General features: G+C 43.8%; 2 protein-coding genes across 4 annotated transcripts in view; one reads left to right on the forward strand and one right to left on the reverse strand.

The window, feature by feature from the left end:
- Window positions 1-24,868, forward strand: part of ARSG (arylsulfatase G) — a 150,878-nt gene that overhangs the window by 7,201 nt on the left and 118,809 nt on the right. The window lies entirely within an intron of this gene.
- On the reverse strand, window positions 548-24,818 carry SLC16A6 (solute carrier family 16 member 6). Of its 2 annotated transcripts, none has more exons than XM_054459570.2 (6): window positions 24,684-24,818; window positions 11,676-11,914; window positions 7,467-7,610; window positions 6,163-6,291; window positions 4,362-5,177; window positions 548-2,865 (listed from the first exon to the last, which is right to left on the reverse strand). In XM_054459570.2, exons 2-6 carry the CDS (start codon window positions 11,905-11,907, stop codon window positions 2,615-2,617), a joined length of 1,572 nt encoding a protein of 523 aa, XP_054315545.1. In that variant the 5' UTR covers window positions 11,908-11,914; window positions 24,684-24,818; the 3' UTR covers window positions 548-2,614. The 2 variants fall into 2 exon arrangements, with proteins under 2 accessions (XP_054315545.1, XP_054315547.1); XM_054459572.2 differs by lacking the exon at window positions 24,684-24,818 and adding an exon at window positions 19,718-19,838.

A 24,868-nucleotide genomic window follows, 5' to 3' on the forward strand; every position in this document is an offset into this window, starting at 1 on the left:
AATTGTCCTGCTTTCAATGATCAAAAAAAAAGACATGAAAAAGTTCAGGCCACACACGATGGCTCACACCTGTAATCCCAGCACTTTGAGAGGCCGAGGCAGGTGGATCACCTGAGGTCAGGAGTTTGAAGCCAGCCTGGCCAACATGGTGAAACCCCATCTCTAGTAAAAATACACAAAATTAGCCAGGCATGGTGGCGGGCACCTGTAATCCTAGCTACTCGGGAGGGTGAGACAGGAGAATCACTTGAACCTGGGAGGCGGAGGTTGCAATGAGCTGAGATTGTGCCATTGCACCCCAGCCTGGGCAACAAGAGCGAAACTCCATCTCAAAAAAAAAATAATAATAAATATAAGTAAATAAAAAGTTCAGTAGAAACTTCTTGGGAAACTTTATGTGTCTCTAGTAGAGTTAAAAGGTTTTGCAGAAGATAAATGTTAAAAAATTATTTATTTGGAGTGAATCTTTGGTGAGTTTTTATAACTTTAATTGCCTCAAACACCGAATGCTTTGAGAGTCAATAAAAAAATCTTAGAAGAAAATCAGTTTCTTTAAATAAAAAATCCATAAATTTATTGCAAATCTAGAAGTACCAGAATGTCACTAATACAGAACAGATCAGCAATCTTGTTTGTATTTTCTTCCAAACATTTAAAACCTTGATTATTGACATACTGAAATTGGCATACATTTTGTTTTCATGCAGATAACAGAATAGACATGGAGCAGATCCCTCAGAAATCAGTTATAAATATTAAATTGTATTGAACATTCATAGTAAAAAATATGTCGTAAAGTGCTGAAGTCATGTAAGTCTGCAAAACTGCCACAAGCTCAAAGTTCTTCTCAAGCAGTGACAGAGATTTGCTACATCCACCTTGTTTTAGATTATGCCTGTTTTTGACAGACACTTTGTCATTTCCTCCCCCACCCTCCCCAGAGTTTTATAGATTGTCCTATTTCTATGGCTGATAAGATGCTCTACAAAATGTAGCAGGTGGTGATGAACTATGCCACTTTCATTTCAGTGCAGAGAAGTATTCAAGCTTGTGTGTACCTGTAACCAAACTAGGCTTGTTATGTTTTTCCCCCTGAGTTGTCATAAATTAACATTAACGATGAATAAAGATGGAGCAGCAAGCATTGACCATCACCTGCAGGGTGAGATTGTGGTAAAATAGGTGAGTAAAAAGTCCACCTATTATCCTGACAGTTGCCCTCCTTACAGAAAACTGCTAACGTGAGCAATACTATACATGTAGTGTAACTCCAAAAAAAAAGGAAGAATAAAACAAACAAAACAAAACAATGACCAGTTACCCAATACCTCTGGCAACTTAGAGCAATCAAGTCATGTGTTACAGAAGATGTAAATTGCAACTTGTAACTCACTATAACATAATTGTCTCTGTTATCCCCATGTGAAATACAGAAATGCTTCAATAATTAGATGGTTTTTTCTTTAAATCAGAAATGCTTTAACAGTTCACTGAAATATAATTCTGATCAAAGAAGTTCCTCAAGTAGTCTTAGATGATAAAACAAATTATTTTTGAAAGCTAAGGCGATTTGCTATCCATTATTTTTTCCCCTTTAATAGCACACGTTGCCCCTAATCAAATGGAAGAATCATGACAACTTGGCCTTTTATGAAAGTATTTTTACAAGATAAGACGTATTCTGTGAGGCATTTAAAGGATTGCAGAAAGGAGGTAAAAATGCTGCTTATGTCTCAGATTTTATTTCTTTTGATTACTTTAATCATCCTAGAATAACTTAATAATAAATAGTGGTTTAAATTAAAGACACTACAGTCATATATTTCTGTGTAACTAAAAGCAACAGGAAACACATTTTTAAATGCCATTTTGTATATTCTGTACTGAAACACTTCTGGTAAGGACTGGCCATAAAAAGAAGTGGTAATCTTCACATTTATGAAGTTCAAGTTATATATATATATACTTAAAATTTGTTTATTAGTAAAATGTTTGGTCTTAAACTATATTTCATTTCCAGCAAGCAGAGGCCGTAATTTGTTAATGGGAACCTTGGTATTTTACAAAGGGTTTAACAAAAACGATTTATTCATAGTTCTGAAAATTAGGAATTTTTAAAATGATTGAAGTCTTTTTTTTTTTTGACTGGCCAATTTCATTTCAATGACCTGGGTTGGATGTTGTTTTATTCAAGATAGTAGTTTATTCTGACAAGACCATAGGAAGAAAGAAAAGAAAAAAAGAAAATCATTTATCCCACGTGAAAGCTTTTAAAACCACTTTGCCAGTTCATGTCACTATTTTAATATTGGAATGTGAACCAAAGAGTCTTTCTACATATCTTTTGTATTGCTACTGAATACAGCCAGATTTATATATGGAAGAGTGCTTGGTTGTTTTTTGTTTTGGCTTTAAAAACAAGCAAAAAAAAAAAAAGCTTAAAACAAAACAAAACAAAAACGATGTTGGTAGTGCTCTTCACATACACATTCCCTTTAAAATGTAGTTTTGAAAGTGGAGTAGAGGGGTTAGCTCCTCTACCTCCTTGTGTCCCCGTTGGGCCCACCCCATCCCTCTCCAGCCAACACAGTGGCTGTTGTTGTAAGAAAGTGTGTCATACTGGCTCCATTTGCACGTGAACTCTGTGCTCATTTTTTGCAAGATCCATTTCCAGAAAGTCTTCAGGTATGTCCTGTAAAGTCTTCCCACGATGGCTCACTACCTTTGTTTCACCTGAATGATGACGCTGGCACAGTCCCATCTTACACGGTCTCACCAGGGCGAGGCACACAGCAGCCAGGGCCATGCCAGCTGCGCAGGAGTAGAAGGCCCTGCTGTAGATCTTACTTTGGTCCACCAACAAACCTGGAAGAGAGCATGGCGTCCGTTAACAGCATCCTTCCTAGACATAAGCCTCTCACCCAGGCGACCATCCCATTCAGAAGCCTCTCAGTTTCATTGCCTTCCTTGTTTTCTTTTGTGTTTCTAAAGAAACATGGGTGTTAAAGGCAGAAATCTTTACTAGACTGGAGAGGAGAAAGAGACAAACACACAGTATACTTGTTCTTCTTGGGCTAAGTCTGTCCTAGCAGAGGACCTAAAACCTGGGACATTTAGATGCATACTTCTTTGAAAAGGTAATATTCTTAGGTAGGAAGGAACTATATTATTTTCACTTGAGTTCACTTTAGGTATTTTTTTTTTTTTTAGACAGAGTTTTATTCTTGTTGCCCCAGGTGGAGTGCGATGGTGCAATCTCAGGTCACTGCACCCTCCGCCTCCCAGGTTCAAGCGATTCTCCCGCCTCAGCCTCCCGAATAGCTGGGATTAGAGGCATCTGCCACCATGCCCAGCTACTTTTGTATTTTTAGTAGGGACGGGGTTTTGCCATTTTGGCCAGGCTGATCTGGAACTCCTGACCTCAAATGATCTGCCTGCCTCATCCTCCCAAAGTGTTGGGATTAGAGGCATGAGCCACTGAGCCCAGCCCACTTTAGGTATCTTTTGACAGGGGGTACAATTCTAATCCCAAACACTTTAAAGACCCATTTGGGATCTAAGTTATGAAACATACCTATGTCCCTCCTACAAGGAAATATTCTGTACAAATCAATTAGGTATTTACAGAGTGCTGCTATCCATTCCCAAATACCTTTCCTAAGAAAGGAAGATGACTTACAGAAGTCCATTAGTTCTATCATTCCAAAAGTCAGGTGGGCTCTGAAGGTGATAAATCCATGCATTCCTGTCTAGCATGAGAGAAGGCAAGGTGACAGAAAAAGCCTGGGTTGGTGGGTGCGGTGGTTCACACCTGTAATCCTAGTACTTTGGGAGGCCAAAGCAGGCGGATCACGAGGTCAGGAGATTGAGACCATCCTGGCCAACATGGTGAAACCCCATCTCTACTAAAAATACAAAAATTAGCCAGGCGTGGTGGTGGGTGCCTGTGGTCCTAGCTACTCAGGAGGCTGAGGCAGGAGAATCACTTGAATCTGGGAGGTGGAGGTTGCAGTGAGCCGAGATTGCGCCACTGCACTCCAGCCTGGGCGATAGATCGAGACTCCATCTCAAAAAAAAAAAAAAAAAAAAAAAAAGCCTGGGTCAGTCTGGACTACAGACACAGCTTCCAGTCCTGATTCAACCACTAATTTACCTTCTGACCTTTGGTTTCAATTCTTTGGCCTTCAGTTTCCTCATATTTAAATCAAGAGGGCTGGATCAGGTAATCTCTAATCCCTAGCAGCTCTAAAATTCAATGGAAATATAAAACGGCAGTAAATTTTCTTATGGCTTGAACAGGAAGCTAGCACAATTCATACGGGAAAGTAGACAAGCGTTTGTATTTTGTGTATTTAAATTACCTGCAAGGGGCGGTCCAGCCAGTCCTGCTATGCTCTGAATGAAGACGTAGACCCCGGCTGCAGAAGACATCTTCTCAATGCCCACGACATCATCCTCAGCAAGCAGTGGAATGTGGGTCCCTGCTATTGTTCCAACCATAAACCCAAAAAATATGCTACATGACATTAGACCCCAGAATTCAGTAGCAAAAGTAAAGGCAAACAGAGACACAGTCAATAAGATGACGCAGATGAGCTCAATGTAAATCTTACGAATGGGCTCTCTGTTGAGGACAAAACCAGCTCCGATCCTCCCGAAAACTTCTGCAATGGCCATCGTAGATAATAAAAAAGCAGCACGGTCCTGGTCAATGCCCAGACTAATGCCCAGAGGAATGATGTACAAGGAAGGTGCAAAGAATCCCAGTGTTGCAAAGAGACCAAATAATGCATAACAAATAAAACTTTTCTCTTTCAAAATGGAGAAGTCTAATAGCGGGGCTTTCTTTTCACTTGGCCTGGGGCTGGTCTTCACCAGGACCTGCTGCATGTCGGCCTTCGGCTCCAGTTCCGGGTTAGTGTGAGTAGGCACATTTTTAGGTGAGGTAGTTAGTTCTACTCCTGAGTCAATGGAGTCTATTGAGGTTCGTGTTTTCTCATTTTCAAGCATATACTGCGCTTCTTTCCGATTTTCCTGGATGACTATTTTCGGTGACCCTGCTCCTCTGATGATGATGGGTCTGAGCAGTGCTCCGAAGATGACAATGTTTAACTGTAGTAGGCCCACGAAGAGGAGGCTGTATCTCCAGCCAATGCGCTCCTTCAGAGCCATGATTGCTTGAATAGGCAGGAGTGCAGAAGAAATAATATAAGGTCAATAATGGACTCAAGACCCGGGAGAAGCCATCAAGAAGAAATATGGATCCAGATTTTGTTATAAGTTCTATGGAAATTTATTATATTCAGCAGTATGAATGTACTCAATCTTTATTTATTTATTTATTTTTTGAGACGGAGTCTCGCTCTGTCACCAGGCTAGAGTGCAGTGGCCCGATCTCAGCTCACTGCAACCTCCACGTCCCGGGTTCAAGCGATTCTCCTGCCTCAGCCTCCCGAGTAGCTGGGACTATAGGCGTGCACCACCACACCCAGCCAATTTTTGTATTTTTAGTAGAGACAGGGTTTCACCATGTTGGCCAGGATGGATCTCCATCTCTTGACCTCGTGATCTGCCTGCCTCGGCCTCCCAAAGTGCTCGGATTACAGGCATGAGCCACTGCACCTGGCCTTTTTTGGTGTGTTTTAAGTAAAGACAGGCTTTCGCCATGTTGGCCAGGCTGGTCTCGAACTCCTGACCTCAGGTGATCTGCCCACCTCAGCCTCCCAAAGTGCTGGGATTACAGGTGTGAGCCACTGCACTCAGTTAAAGATTTTGTTTTGAGATGATCTACACACAGATAAGAATGCTGTCTTTATTAGCATAATCTAAATCCACATTGAATGTAGCTTTTTTGAAAAACGAGAGGACATAACAGGTGAACAATTGCAAATTACTAGATTATTCTGGAATGCATGTATCAAGAAAGCCCTACCACTGCATATGTGCCCAGTTAGGAACTGAAACCTATTATTAAGGTGGTCTGAATACCTAAAGTGGGGGTTTAGGAGGACAGATTCTAAAAATGAGCTGGAGAAGAGACGTAAATAACCTCTCATTACACATACACTTAAAGTCATCCATACTGTTGGCAAAAGTTAGCGTAGCAAGAATACCTGAGTGGCGTCCCTCATCCACATTCATAGACTGTTGTAGTCCACCTACCTGGTGCGAAAGCAAACACAGCGAAACATTCTCCTGTGGAAGCAACTGCAGTGACTATGGAACGTCTTTTGCCAAAATATTGTGATAGGATGGTTACAGTTGGGAGAAAACTAAAGCAGTATCCCAGACCTGTGAAAGAAAAGTCAAAAAAGCCAATGAGATCCACATACTGCTTGAGACTGGAAGAATGCATTCAAAGATCTGGGATTTTTAGTTTTGCTTTTTGAATCTTAATTTCTAAGAGCCAAGTAATTCATTCTGGACAAAGGTGATGTTGCAAAGAAAAATGGGTTTCATTAAAGGTCTGGATAAACTTCAGTGGTTGTTTGGGATACTAAAAGTATAACCTTTTTTTTTTTTTTTTTACTTTGCAACGCTTTTTTTCAAATTTATATAATTCACAATGGATGAAACTATTATTGCATGAAATTTTATATAAGATTTGTATCTAGAAAGAAATAAGTCATTTCATATGTGCAGAAATACAGGAAAAATTTAAAGTCTGCAAATCTTAATAACTGTGTGTGTGTGTGTGTGTATCTATCATCTATGAGGAATATATGGCCTCCTTTTATTGTTCATTTCATTTTTTTTTTTAAAAACAGACAGGGTCTTGCTCTGTTGCCCAGGCTGGAGTGCAGTGGTGTGATCACAGCTCACTGGAGCCTTGACCTCCCAGGCTTAAGTGATCCTCCCACCTCAGCCTCCAAAGTGATAGGATGGTTACAGCTGGGACCACAGGCATGCACCACTATGCTTGGCTAGCTTTTATTTTTTGTAGAGATGGGGTCTCCCTATGTTGCCCCAGTTGGTCTCAAACTGCTGGGCTCAAGCGATCCTCCTGCCTCAGCCTCCCGAAGCGCTGGGATTACAGGCAGGAGCCACCATGCTGCCTACTCCTTTTAAATGGCAAAAGGTTTTCTTAGGCCCCCAAGAATAAGTCTGGCATGTTGCACTTCCCCTACAGCCCTGGATCCTCAGACACTGATTTGAGAAATACTGGCTACAGAAATTCATCTTACTTTGTAAAAATGCTATCTTTTGGCTGTAAATATAACAAAAGAGAAGTTATTATCATCTTTGGTGAAGATCAAACAAAAACTCTTGGGCACTTGAGAACAAGTTCCCAGGTCCCCTGAAGTCCATATAGCTCAGTTCAAAACTACTGATCTGAGACACTGTTAATGTTAAAGAAAAAAAAACAAAGAGAAAGAAATATAGTTTGGCTTTAATTTCCTCCTTCCCCTTCCTTGTTCTTCAAACTAAGTGTCTAGACAACTTCTGAGCCAAAGAGGAACACTTACCAGAGATGATGCCGATGCTGACGTACATATGAGAAACCTCTTGTGAGAAGGAGGCGGCCACCATCCCGGTGCTGACAAGTAGCCCCCCCAATATCACCACCAGACGGTGTCCGAAACGATTGCTCAGGACTGTGGCGAGGGGAGCTGCCGGGAAAGAACAAAACGATATTTTAACTCACAGAGGCTTCAGGGTTAGCTGCCATAAGACTCCTTCCTCCACATCTTGCACATGGAGAGATGATGTCAAATATAAATACGGCCGGGCGCAGTGGCTCATGCCTGTAATCCCAGCACTTTGGGAGGCTGAGGAGGGAGGATCACTTGAGCCCAGGAGTTCAAGACCAGCCTGGGCAACATAGTGAAACCCCGTCTCTACAAAAAATACAAAAATTAGCCAGGCATGGTGGTGTGCACCTGTAGTCCCAGCTACTTGGGAGGCAGAAATGGGAGGATTGTTTGAGCCTGGGAGGCAGACGATGCAGTAAGCCAAGATTGCACCACTGCAATGCAGTAAGCCAAGATTGCACCACTGCTCTCCATACTGGGTGACAGAGTGAGACCCTGTCTCAAGAAAAAACCAAACCAAACCATAATACATTTCATGCAAAGTCAGTGCAGGAATTATTTTACTATTTGTTCAAATTCAACACGATTTGTCAGACTCCTGAAAGAGAAAGCCAGAATAACAGTATAAAACTTTTATCTATATTTTTAGATGACTCTGACTCACCATGAGCATCTATAAAATTAGATATGTATTTAATTTATGTTATTCTATAATAAAAATTTGTTTTCCTATGATTGCTTGAATTATTTTTTCTCTACTCACTACTTTGGATTCTTTTTAAAAAGCTCCATTTGGGGTCAGGTTCTAGTTCGTTTCTTTTTTTTTTTTTTTTTTGAGATGGAGTTTTGCTCTTGTTGTCTAGGCTGGAGTGCAATGGTGTGATCTCAGCTCACTGCAACCTCCACCTCCTGGGTTCAACTGATTCTCCTGCCTCAGCCTCCCAAGTAGCTGGGATTACAGGCGTGTGCCACCATGCCCAGCTGATTGTGTATTTTTAGTAGAGATGAGGTTTCTCCATGTTGGTCAGGCTGGTCTCAAACTACTGACCTCAGGTGATCCGCCCACCTCGGCCTCCCAAAGTGTTGGGATTACAGGCGTGAGCCACTGCACCCGGCCTAGTTAGTTTCTTTACAGGATGAAAGAATGTGAATTCTAAGTTATGTACTCCTGAAGGAGAGTTGCTATGGGATAGATAATTGAAAGTGAATCATCATTTGCTTAGCTTCTATAAGCTGTATCCCCTAGGACATTTAAATCTGGCAAATTAGTTTCCTAGTTATAGGTTACTTAATATTAACTTGACAACAGTGACATAAGTGAGCCATTGAGAGTTGGGTCAAGGAACAACAACATGCTAGAAAAGGAAGTGGGAAAAAAAGGATTCCATTTTTTTTGGGTTAGTCTATATGTATCTACTATGTTAAATATTAGAATACAGAGTAATCTTGGATGTAGCTCATAATAAAACCACTCTCATCATTTTGAGCCAGTATGTGGGCTCAAAGCATTAACAACTAGAATAATAGCATCTGGAAGAATTATCTTCTAGTATAATAGTATTAAGTGGAAATTGCTTGTTGACTACATTTTTATTTCTAGTTATAAAAGACCTAAAACTTAAGCTTTGGGATTTTCTTTTTATTTAGATGACCAAACGTAACATTTTAGTCCTAATTCATTTGTTATCTTTCTAAGAAGGTAATTAAGCATTCCACAATTTAAAAATTAAGTTATCTTGGCCGGGTGCCGTGGCTCACACCTGTAAATCCAGCACTTTGGGAGGCCGAGGCAGGCGGATCACGAGTTCAGGAGTTAGAGACTAGCCTGGCCTACGTAGCAAAACTCCGCCTCTACTATAAAAATACAAAAAATTAGCCAGGCCTGGTGGCAGGTGCCTGTAATCCCAGCTACTCGGGAGGCTGAGGCAGGAGAATCACTTGAACCTGGGAGGCGGAGGTTGCAGTGAGCTGAGACTGCACCACTGCACTCCAGCCTGGGCAACAAAACGAGACTCCGTCTCAAAAAAAAAAAAAAAAAAAAAAAAATTAAGTTATCTTGATACTCACTTAAAATAGAACCAAGAACTACTTCATGAAATTTGTAAGGGATAGTGTGAGAACTAACAAGATAAATTTCTCTCTCTTTTTTTTTTTGAGACAGAGTCTTGCTCTGTCTCCCAGGCTGGAGTGCAGTGGCACAATCTCAGCTCACTGCAACCTCTGCCTCCCAGGATCAAGTGATTCTCCTGCCTCAGCCTTCTGAGTAGCTGGGATTACAGGTGCCCACCACCACATCCGACTAACAAGAGAAATTTCTACCTTACCCAAAGGGTAAAAACATGTAGAACTGCCTTGTAAAGACAGTCTATGGCTAAAAATGGACTACGTTTAAAGAAGGGCTTTAATTTCAGCAATAACTTCAGAGATAACAGTTCCATGACAGGGTGTAAGGGTAAACTTCGGGAAGTTTAAGGTCAGCCTCGTTAACTTTCTTTATTTTTTTTATTTTTTGAGATGGGGTCTTGCTCTGTTGCCCAGGCTGGAATGCAATGGCATGATCATGGCTCACTGCAGCCTTGCCCTCCCAGGCTCAAGTGATCCTCGCTCTGCAGCCTCTTGAGTAGCTGGGATCACAAGTGTGTACCACCATGCCTGGCCAATTTTTTATTTTAATTTTTTGTAGAGATGGAGTCTTGCTATGTTGCCCAGGCTAGTCTCAAACTCTGGGGCTCAAGTGATCCTTTCATCTTGGCCTTCCAGAGTTCTGGGATTACAGGCATGAGCCACCATGCCCAGCTTGGTTAACTTTCTGCGGTGAGTTCAACAGCCCTTTTCTCTTGGAAAACCCTTGGCAATTATTTCTGACAGACCAATGAACTCATGAGACCTGGCATGTATATCCAATAGCCCTTTATGGGACCAAGTGAAGATTAGTATGTTAAAAATGATACTGAAGCCCCATTTTATTTTATGCGATTGTGTCTGGGAGTATATTATGTAATGACGAATCAGTGAAGTCCTTTAGGGAAACAGGTGCTTGGAATTCAGAAGGTCTCCTCAGAACAATATTTGTAATTTCACCTTATCTCCTTGTACACATCTCATTTTGCTTCATGCCTCCACATTTACATGTTTCCACTTGGAATTATGAGATTGGGGCCTGGGATGTCAGCAATTATTATTATTATTATTATTTTTGAGATGGAGTCTCACACTGTCGCCCAGGCTGGAGTGCAATGGCACGATCTGGGCTTACTGCAGCCTCCACCTCCTGGGTTCACACGATTCTCCTACCTCAGCCTCCTGAGTGCTGGGATTACAGGCACATACCACCATGCCCAGTTAATTTTTGTATTTTTAGTAGAGAGGGGGTTTCACTATGTTGGTCAGGCTGGTCTCAAACTCCTGACCTCGTGATCCACCTGCCTCGGCTTTCCAAAGTGCTGGGATTACAGGCATGAGCCACCGCGCCCGGCCGCAACTTTTTTCTTTTTTGAGACAGTGTCTCGCTCTGTTGTCCAGGCTGGAATGCAGTGGTGTGATCTCAGCTCACTGCAACCTCCACCTCCCGGGTTCAAGCAATTCTTGTGCCTCAGCCTCCCAAGTAGCTAGGATTACAAGTGCAAACCACCGTGCCTGGCTAATTTTTCTATTTTCAGTAGAGATGGTTTCATGGGGTTTCGCCATGTTGGCCAGCCTGGTCTTGAACTCCTGACCTCAAGTGATCCACCCACCTTGACCTCCCACAGTGCTTACAGGCGTGAGCCACTGTGCCCGGCCATCGGCAACTTTTTGATGTTGCTTCTTAGACAGTGACTATATCCTCACATCCTCACAAAAGGAGGTTGACTGCACTCCTCAAGGGAATCTACAGAATCCTAAGAGTGTGCAGACAGCAGATGTTTAATACATGTGTGTTAAATTGAAGGCTGTCATGGCTGGCAAATAAGGCTTTTTTCTTCAGTGCCTTTTGTTTCTTGCCAATCCTCAATGCTCTGAAAACCCTGTTAGTCGGGGCTAGGAAGGACCAACAAGTGTATAAGGGAATGAAAGCATCACAAACACACCAACTAACATTACCAAGGTAGCCAAATTAAAAGGGACCTACACTTACGTCATGGTTAGGCCGAAAGATGTACTAACCTGAAAATGTTAAGACAAACACACAGATTGAGATTATCCATGAGATCCTGCTATTGGATTCATTAAAACTGTCCATTAAGTCATTAAAGAAGACACCAAATGTCTTGATGATGCCGTAGGTGAAGACTTCAACGAAGAAAAATGAAACAGCTACCGCCCAGCCCCATCCTCCATCAGGCACTTCAGTATACACGTTGGCTTTGGAACAAAGCTTTAATTTATTTTGGGTCATTCTTAATCTGAAAGAAAAAGTTAAAAACAATTCAGATCAGCAATAGCATGAGGATTGATGATTCTCATACTCTAAAGCAAACATAACAGATAAGAACTACTTACCCCATTTCTTAAGTTGTAGAATATTTGTTTACTTATTTATTTATTTACTGAGATGGAGTCTTGCTCTGTCATCCAGACTAGAGTGCAGTGGTATGATCTCAGCTCACTGCAACCTCTGCAATTCTCCTGCCTCAGCCTCCCAAGTAGCTGGGACTACAGGCATGTGCCACCACACCCAGCTAATTTTTTTTCTTTTTCCTTTTTTTTTTTTTTTTTTTTTTTGAGACAGAGTCTCACTCTGTTGCCTAGGCTGCAGTGTAGTGGTATGATTTTGGCTCACTGAAATCTCTGCCTCCCGGGTTCAAGCGATTCTCCTGCCTCAGCCTCCCGAGTAGCTGGGATTACAGACGCTCACCATCACATCCGGCTAATTTTTGTATTTTTAGTAGAGATGGGGTTTTGCCATGTTGGCCAGACTGGTCTCGAACTCCTGACCTCAAGGGATCCACCCGTCTTGGCCTCCCAAAATGCTGGGATTATAGGCATGAGCCACCACACCCGGCTGATTGTTGAATATTTCAATCATGTACAAGTAGTATAAAGTATTTGGATAATTTTATGCATATATATGTATATACAAATCTTGGTATTGTACATGGGGCCTCCCAAAAAGAAAGTTAAATGGGAAAAACAAACAGACATGAAGAACCAGAGCAGAATATTTAGAAGCATATTAAAGGACACCAAATGGCCACCAGACCAAGTATTAATGCTGACCTTGAAGGACTCAACTTAGGAAAAAAAAGACTGAATTGACCATAAAGAATGTTGATCAGAAATGAAGGCTAGAAAATGGAGGCTGAAAAGCAAACATTGGCCGTGCATCCAGCACCTTCCACTGAGTAAGTGTTTGAGATACCATAAGCGTCTCTGCTTGATGTCCCTGGCCACCGCGATCACCCAGCCAACTCTTCTTCCCTGCCATTTTCTACTCAGTAAGCAATATTCTGATTATGATTTGGTGTTCCATGTGGATGTACCTACACAGACACAATGTCACTATAAATCAAAATGAGGGCATTCTGTCTTCTGGGAGTTTGTTAAGCAGGAGTAATTTCCTCAAAGTTGACCACCACTTAGTATATTAGCAATTGAATTTCCAAGTACATGATGATACTCTAGAATATGGTGTCTGAATAAGGTACTATTATACAAGCCTGTAGGGCCCCATCTGGACACCAGTTAACTGAGTTACCCCTAACCTCACTGTGCCTCTCCATTCAAACTGCAACAAACATCAGAACAAGCTGGCCTGTCTTAACACCACTAAGGAGACACTGACATTGACATTGACATTGGTTTAACTGAAGTCTTCTGGATTGGGCTCTAGCACATGAATACTGTCTTTTTCAAAGCCTCTGTAATTACATATACTTTGAAACAGTCATGTGTATTTTTAGCCTAACTAAAAATTAATGATATCTATAATAATCAATGAGTCCATGGTCTTAGAGCTCTTAATGGCAACCAACCTCAAGTTTAAGAATTCTTTACGGCTGGGCGTGGTGGCTGACACTGTAATCCCAGCACTTTGGGAGGCCAAGGCGGGTGGATCTCCTGAGGTCAGGAGTTCAAGACCAGTCTGGCCAACATGGCAAAACTCCGTCTCCACTAAAACTACAAAAATTAGCTGGGCATGGTGGCAGGCACCTGTAATCCCAGCTACTCAGGAGGCTGAGGCAGGAGAATTGCTTGAACCTGGGAGGAGGAGGTTGCAGTGAGCTGAGATCATGCCACTGCACTCCAGCCTGGGCAACAGAGCAACACTCTGTCTCAAAAAAAAAAAAAAAAAAATTATTTACATATGACCCAAAGCAATCTACAGAGTGGATTCCTATCAAAATACCAATGACATTCTTCACAGAAATAGAAGAAAAAAATCCTAAAATTTGTATGGAACCACAAAAGATCATGAATAGCCAAAGCCATCCTGAAAAAAGAACAAAGCTGGAGGCATCGCACTAACAGACCTCAAAATATATGACACTACAGTAATCGAAACAGCATGGTACCGGCATAAAAACAGACACACTGACCAATGGAACAGAAGAGAGAACCCTGAAATTAATCCACATGTCTACACCCAACTGATTTTTGGCAAAGGTGCCAAAGACATTCATTGGAGAAAGTTCAGTCTCTTCAATAAATGGCACTTTGAAAACTGGATATCGATACAAAGAATGAAACTAAATCCCCACCTTTCACCCTATACAACAATCAACTCAAAATGGATCAAAGACTTAAATGTAAGACCTAAAACTATAAAACTACTGGAAGAAAACATAGGGGAAACACTTTAGGACATTTGTCTGAGGAAAGATTTTTATGAATAAGACTGGAAGAGCACACACAACAAAAGCAGAATTAAACATGGGATTATATTAAGCTAAACAGATTCTGTGCAGCAAAGGAAACATATCAACAGAGTGAGGCCAGGTATAGTCACTCACGCCTATAATCCCAGCACTTCGGGATGCCAAGGAGGGTGGATTGCCTGAGCTAAGGAGTTTGAGACCAACCTGGGCAACATGGTGAGACGCCATCCTTACTGAAAATACAAAAAATTAGCTGGGCCTGGTGGCACACACCTGTAGTCCCAGCTACTTGGGAGGCTGAGGGACGAGGATTGCTTGAACCCAGGAGGTGGAGGTTGCAGTGAGCTGAGATCATGCCACTTCACTCTAGCCTGGGTGACAGAAGGAGACTCCGCCTCCAAAAAAAAAAAAAAGAATGAAAAGAAAACCCACAGAAGGGTAGAAAATATTTGCAAACTATTCATCTGACAGGGGATTAATAGCCAGAATATACAAGGAACTCAAACATCTTAACAGCAATCTGACTTAAAATGGGTGAACAGGCTGGTGGCAGTGGCTCACGCCTGTAATCCCAGCACATTGGGAGGCTGAGGCGGGTGGATCATGAGGTCAAGAGATCGAGACCATCCTGGCCAACATGGTGAAATCCCGTCTCTACTAAAAATACAAAAATTAGCTGGGCGTGGTGGCATGCGCCTCTAAACCTGTAGTCCCAGCTACTCGCGAGGCTGAGGCAGGAGACTCACTTGAACCCGGGAGGTGGAGGTTGCAGTGAGCCGAGATCGTGCCACTGTACTCCAGCCTGGTGACACAGCAAGACTCTGTCTCAAAAAAATAAGTAAATAAATAAAATGGGTGAATAATCTTAGCAGACATTTCTCAAAAGACATACATATGGCCAACAAATATATGAAAAAATGCTCAACATCACAAATCATTAAGCAAATCAAAAGCAAATTTGAAATGCAAATCAAAAGCACAGTGAGGTATCATCTTACCTCATTTGGGATGGCTATGATCAGAAGACAAAAAATAACAAATGCTGGCAAGGATGCGGAGAAAAGAACTCTTATACACTGTTGGTGGGAATGTAAACTAGTACAGCCAATAAGGAGAACAGTATGGAGCTTCCTCAAAAAACTACAAATATAGGAACACTTTTACACTGTTGGTGGGACTGTAAACTAGTTCAACCATTGTGGAAGACAGTGTGGCAATTCCTCAAGGATCTAGAACTAGAAATACCATTTGACCCAGCCATCCCATTACTGGGTATATACCCAAAGGACTATAAATCATGCTGCTATACAGACACATGCACACGTATGTTTATTGCGGCACTATTCACAATAGCAAAGACTTGGACCCAACCCAAATGTCCATCAATGATAGACTGGATTAAGAAAATGTGGCACATATACACCATGGAATACTATGCAGCCATAAAAAAGGATGAGTTCATGTCCTTTGTAGGGACATGGATGAAGCTGGAAACCATCATTCTCAGCAAACTATCGCAAGGACAAAAAAACAAACACCACATGTTCTCACTCATAGGTGGGAATTGAACAATAACACTTGGACACAGGAAGGGGAACATCACACACCGGGGCCTGTCATGGGGTGGGGGGAAGGGGGAGGGATAGCATTAGGAGATATACCTAATGTAAATGACGAGTTAGTGGGTGCAGCATACCAACGTGGCACATCTATACATATGTAACAAATCTGCATGTTGTGCACATGTACCCTAGAACTTAAATTAAAAAAAAAAAAAACTACAAATAGGACCAGGCGCAGTGGCTCACGCCTGTAATCCCAGCACTTTGGGAAACTGAGGCGGGAGGATTGCTTGAGCCCTGCAGTTTGAGAACAGCCTGGGTAATATAGGGAGACGCTGTCTCTACAAAAAAGTATAAAAAAAAAATTAGCAGGGCTGGGCATGGTGGCTCATGCCTATAATCCCAGAACTTTGGGAGGCCGAGATGGGTGGATCATGAGGTCAGGAGTTCAAGACCAGTCTGGCCAACATAGTGAAACCCCATCTCTACTAAAAATACAAAAAAAAAAAAGGCTGGGTGTGGTGGTGGGCGCTTGTAATCCCAGCTACTTGGGAGGCTGAGGCAGGAGAATTGCTTGAACCCTGGAGATGGAGGTTGCAGTGAGCTGAGATTGTGCCACTGCACTCCAGCCCGGGTGACAGTGCGAGACTCTGTCTCAAAAAAAAAAAAAAAAAAAAAAAATTAGCGGGGTGTGGTGACACATACCTGTAGTCCCAGCCACTTGGGTGGCTGAGGTGAGAGGATTGCTTGAGTTGAGGCTGGAAGCTTGAGGCTGCGGTAAGAAGTGATCACACTACTGCACTCTTGCCTGGATGACAGAGCAAGACCCTGTCTAAAAATTTTTTTTTTTAAGTTGGCTGGCGTGGTGGCTCACACCCATAATCCTATCACTTTAGGAAGTCGAGGTGGATGGGTCACTTGAGGTCAGGAGTTCAAGACCAGCCTGGGCCGGGCGCAGTGGCTCACGCCTGTAATCCTAACACTTTGGGAGGCCGAGGCAGGCGAATCACGAGGTCAGGAGATCGAGACCATCCTGGCAAACATGGTGAAACCCTGTCTCTACTAAAAATACAAAAAAATTAGCCCAGGCGTGGTGGCGGGTGCCTGTAGTCCCAGCTACTCCGGAGGCTGAGGCAGGAGAATGGCGTGAACCCAGGAGGCGGAGCTTGCATTGAGCCGAGACTGCACCACTGCACTCCAGCCTGGGCGACAGAGCGAGACTTCGTATCAAAAAAAAAAAAAAGAAAAAAGGCCGGACATGGTGGCTCACGCCTGTAATCCTAGCACACTTTGGGAGGCCGAGGTGGGCGGATCACCTGAGGTTGGGAGTTTGAAACCAGCCTGACCAACATGGAGAAACCCCATCTCTACTAAAAAAAAATACAAAATTAGTCGGGTGTGGTGGCGCATGCCTGTAATCCCAGCTACATGGGAGGCTGAGGCAGGAGAATCACTTGAACCCAGAAGGCAGAGGTTGCGGTGAGCCGAGATCGTGCCATTGCACTCCAGCCTGGGCAACAAGAGCAAAACTCCGTCTCAAAAAAAAAAGACAAGCCTGGCCAACATAGCAAAACAGTGCCTCTACTAAAAATACAAAAATTAGTAGTAGCGCGAGCCTGTTATCCCAGCTACCCAGGAGGCTGAGGCACGAGAATCACTTGAACCTAGGAGGCGGAGGTTGCAGTGAGCTGAGGTCACACCACTGCACTCCAGCTTGGGCAATAGAGTGAGACTCTGTCTCAAAAAACAAAACAAAACAAAAGCTGGGCGCAGTGGCTCATGTCTGTAATCCTTTGGGAGGCTGAGGCAGATGGATCACTTGAGGTCAGGAGTTTGAGACCAGCCTAGCCAACATGGTGAAATCCGGTATCTACTAAAAATGCAAAAACTAGCCAGGTGTGGTGGCACATGCCTGTAGTCCCAGCTGCTCAGGAGGCTGAGGGAGGAGGATCACTTGCACCCGGGAGGCAGAGGTTGCAATGAGCCAAGATCGTGCCACTGCACTCCAGTCTGGGTGACAGAGCAAGACTCTGTCTAAAATAAATAAATAAATAAATAAATAAAATAATAAATAAAATGTAAAAAGAAAATTCTTTACAATTATACAATTGTATACAGGTGAATTTTCAGGGTCAGGGTGCATTATGCCCTTTATATCCTTTTCCTAGCCATAAGTTGTTGGGTCAAAGTTACTAAGGCAAAGGTTTTATTGAAAATAGAAGGCAACTGAAAAATAACACAACACAACCTCATCTATCCAACAGACTTGCTGGTTTTCTATTTTTAAAATCTAATGTTCTGAATTTACTCTACAAATCTTAAAAAGCAGCAAATCTGATCTAACTTAATATCATTCATCCTATTGAGAGTGCCATTCCCACTGTAGCCTAGTACTTGGGAAGGACCATATATTCACTTTATACTCTATTACGGCTAAATATTTGGTTGATTAAAATAAGGCATAAGATGCTGTAAGATGAGTATGCTCTTTGCAGCAAAGGCCTTTGCATTTTGATGTGTGTTGATATGTCATAAATTATATGCTCACAAAATCTGAGGTCTGTTTCTCTTTGTACAACTCCATGTCCCTGGACCCCACCTGAACCTTGTACACAGCTTGTATTTATTTTTGCAATAAAATACCTATCAGGTGCCAGGTCCTCGCTTTCACTATGGGGGCACTACAGTGAAAAGACCAAGAGATGGTCTCTGCTTCCATGGACTAAAATATTTGCTGATGATGACGCTAAGGAAAATGAATGCATCTGAAATGCATCCTATGTAAATGATTCAACCACATCTTGCCAGAGTACAGAACATTTCTGACAAGCAGTCAGGACTCAGTAGCTACTAAGTTCAAGGTCAAATTGGCACAGTTGTTCTAACCCAGAAATGTGCCCAGAAGGTCTTAAGAGTATTAATGGAGGGCTCAGGACCACCTTGAGACAAAACATATAGTGATAAAATTTGATAAAGACCCTAGAGAGACGTGGAGTGCAGTGGCACGATCATCTGCAGCCTCAAAACTCCTGGGCTCGTGCTGGGCGCGGTGGCTCACACCTGTAATCCCAGCGCTTTGGGAGTCCGAGGCGGGTGGATTGCCTTAGGTCAGGTTTCGAGATCAGCCTGGCCAACATGGTGAAACCCCGTCTCTACTAAAATTACAAAAATTAGCCTGGCGTGGTGGTGCGCGCCTGTACTCCCAGCTACTCGGGAGGCCACGGTGGGAGAACTGCTTGAACCCAGGAGGCAGAGGTTGCAGTGAGCTGAGATTGTGCCGCTGTGCTCCAGCCTGGGTGACAAGAACGAGACTCCGTCTCAAAAAACAAAAACAAAAAAACTGCTGGGCTCAAGTGACCCTCCTCAGCCTCTCAAGTGGCTAGGACTATAGGTATGTGCCACCGTGCCCAGCCAATTTTTTTATTTTTTATTTATTTTTATTTTTATTTATGTTTTGAGATGGAGTCTAGGCTGGAGTGCAGTGGCATGATTTCAGCTCACTGCCACCTCCACCCCCCGGGTTCAAGCAATTCTTTGCCTCAGCCTCCCAAGTAGCTGGGATTACAGACGCCCGCCACCATACCCAGCTAATTTTTTGTATTTTTAGTAGAGACAGGGTTTCATCATGTTGGCCAGGCCGGTCTGGAACTCCTGACCTCGTGATCCACCCCCCTCGGCCTCCCAAAGTGCTGGGATTACAGGTGTGAGCCACTGCACCTGGCATAATTTTTATTTTTTGTAGAGACAGGGTCTCACCATGTGGACCAGGCTGTGGATTGCATTTAGATGAGTGGGACCAGATTGCAGTTTTTGTATGAGCTGAGATTACCTGCCATCATGAGAAGGCTCTGTCTGGCCAGCACTGAAGTTCTGGTGCCAGCTGCCCCTTTCCTCTCTTCCCTTGCCTGTATCATCAGATGTTTACACTTGCAAAACGGATGGGGTTAGGATGAATCTGTAACCCCTGAACAGAGTAAGAATTATTGAATGTTAAAGCTGAAGGAGAAAATTGAGGTCATCTTTTTCAATTCCTTTTTGTAAAATCTTACTCATTTTGTAAAATCGGGAAACTGATCCCCAAGATTTGAAGGAACTTGACTGAAATAGCCCAGTACTGAATCTCCTGCTTTCCAGGGCTCCTGCTGTAAAAGCCTACAGGAGAGCATTTTATTGTATTTAATTTTTTTGAGACAGAGTCTTGCTATGTCACCTAGGCTGAAGTGCAGTGGCACGATCTTGGCTCACTGCAACCTTAGCCTCCCGGGTTCAAGCGATTCTTCTGCCTCAGCCTCCCGAGTAGCTGGGATTACAGGCGCCCACCACCATGCCCAGCTAATTTTTGTTATTTTTAGTAGAGATGAGGTTTCATTATGTTGGCTAGGCTGGTCTCGAACTCCTGACCTCAAGTGATCTGCCCGCCTTGGCCTCCCAAAGTGTGGGATTACAGGTGTGAGAAACAGCTGATACTTTCGAATTTAGTACTGAATTCTATTAAACAACTGATGGTTCAAGCCAAGCCTGGTGGCCCAAGGAAACTGAGCTCGGAGAAAGTGTAAATGCTAGATGGTTCTTGCAAACATGGGTGTAAAGTAGCGAGCTGGTCATTGCTTAGATCTGTTCTATGACAGCTGTTTAGAAGATGGTGGACTTTTTGTTTTTGTTTTTGGAGATGGAGTTTCGCTCTTGTTGCCCAGGCTGGAGTGCCATGGCACGATCTCAGCTCACTGCAACCGCCACCTCCCGGGTTCAAGTGATTCTCCTGCCTTAGCCTCCCAAGAAGCTGGGATTATAGGCGTGTGCCACCATGTCCGGCTAATTTTGTTTTAGTAGAGATGGAGTTTCACCATGTTGGTCAGGCTGGTCTTGAACTCCTAACCTCAGGTGATCTGCCTGCTTTGGCCTCCCAAAGTGATAGTATTAAACGTTAGACAGTATCTAAACAATAGTGCTGGGATTACAGGCGTGAGGCACCATGCCCAGCCTTCTTCTTCTTCTTCTTTTTTTTAATAGAGACAGGGCCTCCCTATGTTGCCTAGGCTGGTCTGGAACTCCCGGACTCAAGCGATCCTCCCACCTCAGCCTCCCAAAGTGATAGTATTAAACGTGTGAGCCACCTCGCCTGGCCAGATGGTGGACTATTCTATTTCCTTTCTGAGCCCCTGCTGGGAAGCTAATTCCTTAGTTTTTTTTTTTAAAAACTCTGCTCTATGTCTGAGCTATTCTACTCTAGCTAGAGCCACGTATAACTTTCACGGGCATTCTTGGGTTTTTGGACAGAAGCTTTCTTTTCTTTTTATAACTGAGATCTCCATCAAGGAAAGATGACACCCTGAACCCTGTCCTACCCCCAAGGTTTATGCCTTTATCATCCTAAAGCATCCTATGTCCTATTATATTTATCTTTGAAGATAAGACCACAATATAAAGTAATGACAGGATAACCTGGTTTCTAAACCTTCCTGGGTGATAATGTCTGTATTTAAGTGAAGTCATGCACAGGTCTTTCCTTAAAAAACCGAGTCATAAGGGGAGAAAGTGCTTGGTTGCAGAATAAAACCCTTCCCGGACTCTTCTCCTTTTTTTCTTTTCTTTTCTCTCTCTCTCTCTCTCTCTCTCTTCCTCTCTCTCTCTCTCTTCCTCTCTCTCTCTCTCTCTCTCTGTCTCTCTCCCCCTCCCTCCCTCCTTTCTTTCTTTCTTTTTTTTTTGGGGTGAGGGGATGGAGTCTCAGTCTGTCTCCCAGGCTGGAGCACAGTGGTGCGATCTCAGCCCACTGTAAGCTCTGCCTCCCGGGTTCAAGCGACTCTCCTGCCTCAGCCTCCTGAGTAGCTGGGATTAAAGGTGTGTGCCACCACGCCCGGCTAATTTTTTTTTTTTTTTTTTTTTGTATTTTTAGTAGAGACAGGATTTCACCATGCCGGTCAGACTGGTCTCAAACTCCTGACCTCGTGATCTGCCCGCCTCAGCCTCCCAAAGTGCTGGGATTACAGGTGTGAGCCACTGTGCCCGGCCTTCTCCTTTTCTTTTTTTCCATTCCTTCAGCAGAAGGCCAAACCTTCTGTCTCTGCAAACAAAGCAACTGAGGCCTGAATTTTGAACTCATTTATGCAGAAGCCTCTGTAAGTTCCAGAATATAAAAGTTTATCTGTCCACTTTGGTCTGTGGCCATGTGAATTTATCCGATGGGTAGAGATATTTTTCAGCTGTGTAGGGATCTAACTGGTGAGGCAAGCTGAGTCATCCCGCCCATCAACCCCTGCTTTACAGATGATGGAATTTAGGCAAATCACTTCACTTCCCCATTTTCAATGTCAATGTAAAATCAAGGTAAATGTAAAAAAGGGAGTTGAACTAGACTCTGATGAGCTTAGATCTCTTCCTGCCCTAATAGTCTATACTTCTATGACAGCCTTTGACCGTTACTTGCTTTAATCCTTCTAAGCCCTTTGAAGGCAAGGCCGAAGAGTTGGTCTTCTTAAAGCTCTTAGGCCATATTTGTTAATTTCTGTGTACCATTAACTGGCTGCACAGTTATGGAAACCACTGAATCCTGAACTTCTAGAACTTCTATCATCTGTAAAGCATGGGTTGTCAGGGGAGTCTCTCAAGCCTTTTCCAACTTACAAAACTCGACAATTCTGAATGGGGGTTCCCGGCAGCCATCTTCCCTTCACCCTAGTGTTCTTCTGGAGGAAGTACAATGACACAATCCACGGGCAGTTTGGAGGATTTCCTAGTAGCATGTGGTTAAGTGTCCCCTTAAATAAATGAATATTGGCTGGGTGCGGTAACTCATGCCTATAAGCCCAGCAATTCGGGAGGCCGAAGCAGGCAGATTGCTTGAGCCCAGGAGTTTGAGACCAACCCGGGCAACATAGTGAGACTGTGTCTCTACAAAAAAATTTAAAAATGAGGTGGGAGGATCGCTTGAGCCCGGGAGGTCGAGGCTGCAATGAGCAGAGATCATGCTACTGCACTCCTGTGATGGGAGTGAGACCCTGCCTCTAAACAAATAAATAAGTAGGTATCTTTCCAAAGGCTTGGAAATCGCTATCCTTGGGAATTTCACGATGATTTAATTTGTTGAGAGAAGATTTGGCCCGAGGGCATGAAAAAAATTGGATGATTGTAGACCATCAGAGTGTTATTCTAGGGTCAGCTAAGAGCAAGGTTCAAAACGCAGGCTCTGGATGGAAATGGGGTGGCTACTGTTGTAGGCAGACCCCGAGCAATAGCACTGCGGATTTCTCTTCTTCTTAAAGGCGTAGCCCGGAGAACAGCTTTGACAAGTTGTTTCTGGCCCAGGTTGTCAAAACCAGTCTATATTTGGCTAAAGTTCATCTGCATTCTCTATTTTAAAAAAATTTCCAAACCTAACCTGGATAGCTGCCTCACGATGTTGAATCACTGGCTACAACCGAGTCACCATTTTACAAGACTATGGTGTTGAAACCTGAGCCCCTAATTTAAGTGTCCTCCTCAGGAGTTCCACTGAGGAAAGTCCTTTTTCGGAAACCACAGAAGGAAAACTCAGGGTTAGTGGTACTCATTACACTGGAAGGAGCTTTTCCACTTGGCTGCATTGTTTATTTACATACTGTAAGTTCCTATTTTGGACACCCGTCCCTTAATTATGAGAAGAGGGGTTTCTATTATATCATCTGGCCGGATGTATTGTTGACCCCAAAAATGCCACATAACGGTGCTTGGGACATGGGGAGATGCATGGTTTAGAGATTTCAGCATAAGCACTTGGCATCTTTTTTACAAACAAGACACCTATCTTACCATGATTTGCAAAAACAATCAGATCACTGAGAAATCTCATTCCCGGGGTAGAAACCATCTCCTGCGAGAAGGAGCTGGCACGGAGTGTCTAACCGTGCAAACAAAACCGGCTTCCAGGTTGACAAGTTGTAATTGCTCTTCCCCAGTTGGCTCCGGGGAGCTTTTTCTAAGACTGACGCCCCCCGTGTTTGGTGACATTTTATATACGCCACCTAACAAACTTCTATGACCTGTCTTGCTAGGGTGGGGGGAATAAAAAGAAAAGACGACAACAACCTAGAAGGAAATAACCCATTTCCCCTGCAAAACCATCTTCCCTTGCTACGGAACTGCTCGGCGACACCAGCGCTTTCCTGCGGTTGGCAGCCCGGGAACCTTGAAGTTGCGCGGGACCGGCCGTCAGCCGCTGACAGTTCTGACCGTCCAGGTGGAGGACCCGCACTCTGCCGGGAAATCCCCGCCTTCCCGCAGGGGACAAACGGTGGCCGCCCCAGGGAGTGCTGTGTTTGGGGGTCGGGGGAGGCAGGGAGCCCCACTTTCCCTCGCGCTGCCTCAGTGGCCGCCCTGCGTGCGCGCGCCAGCCTGGGGAAGGAAGGTACCTCTGACATTTCGCTCCTGCAACGCGCAGGCAACTTCATGCGGAAAATCCGCGGAGGGGCTGAGCCTGGAGCCCCCGACCCTTCCGACGTCCCGGAGCCCCCAACCCGGGGCAGGGGGCACTCAAAGGCCAGGCGTGCCTTTAGGTATCTTCCGGGACCCAACTGTACCAGGGTCACGGACATTTCAACTCTCAGCTACCCACACCGGCGCGAGCGCGTCATCCCGGTGGCCCTGGGCATTCCTAACTGTCAGAGCGAATATTTTTGGGAATAACCTCTCCAAAATGTGAAGATGTTCAGTGGTCTCCTCCGCCTCCCATCCCAAAAAAAGGCCCCAACACATATTTTTTAAAAAACAACCCACACCCCACAATCAAACTTTTAAACATGTAAAATAATAAACCAACTCACCAAGTTAGAAGGGAAGAGAATAAACCCCAAAAGGCTCCCAATAAGGCGGAGGCTTGGCCTCCCCCTCCTTATAAGCCGCTCGGTAACATGAGAAAAGGATTAACCCCTTAGGGGGCGGGCCCGACTCTAGCGCAAGTTGGCTCGGGCTGGTGAGGCCGGAGCGCCCGGGCCCTCCACCCACTCCC

This window comes from Pongo pygmaeus, chromosome 19 (genome assembly GCF_028885625.2).
Source record: "Pongo pygmaeus isolate AG05252 chromosome 19, NHGRI_mPonPyg2-v2.0_pri, whole genome shotgun sequence".
Classification (NCBI taxonomy): domain Eukaryota; kingdom Metazoa; phylum Chordata; class Mammalia; order Primates; family Hominidae; genus Pongo; species Pongo pygmaeus.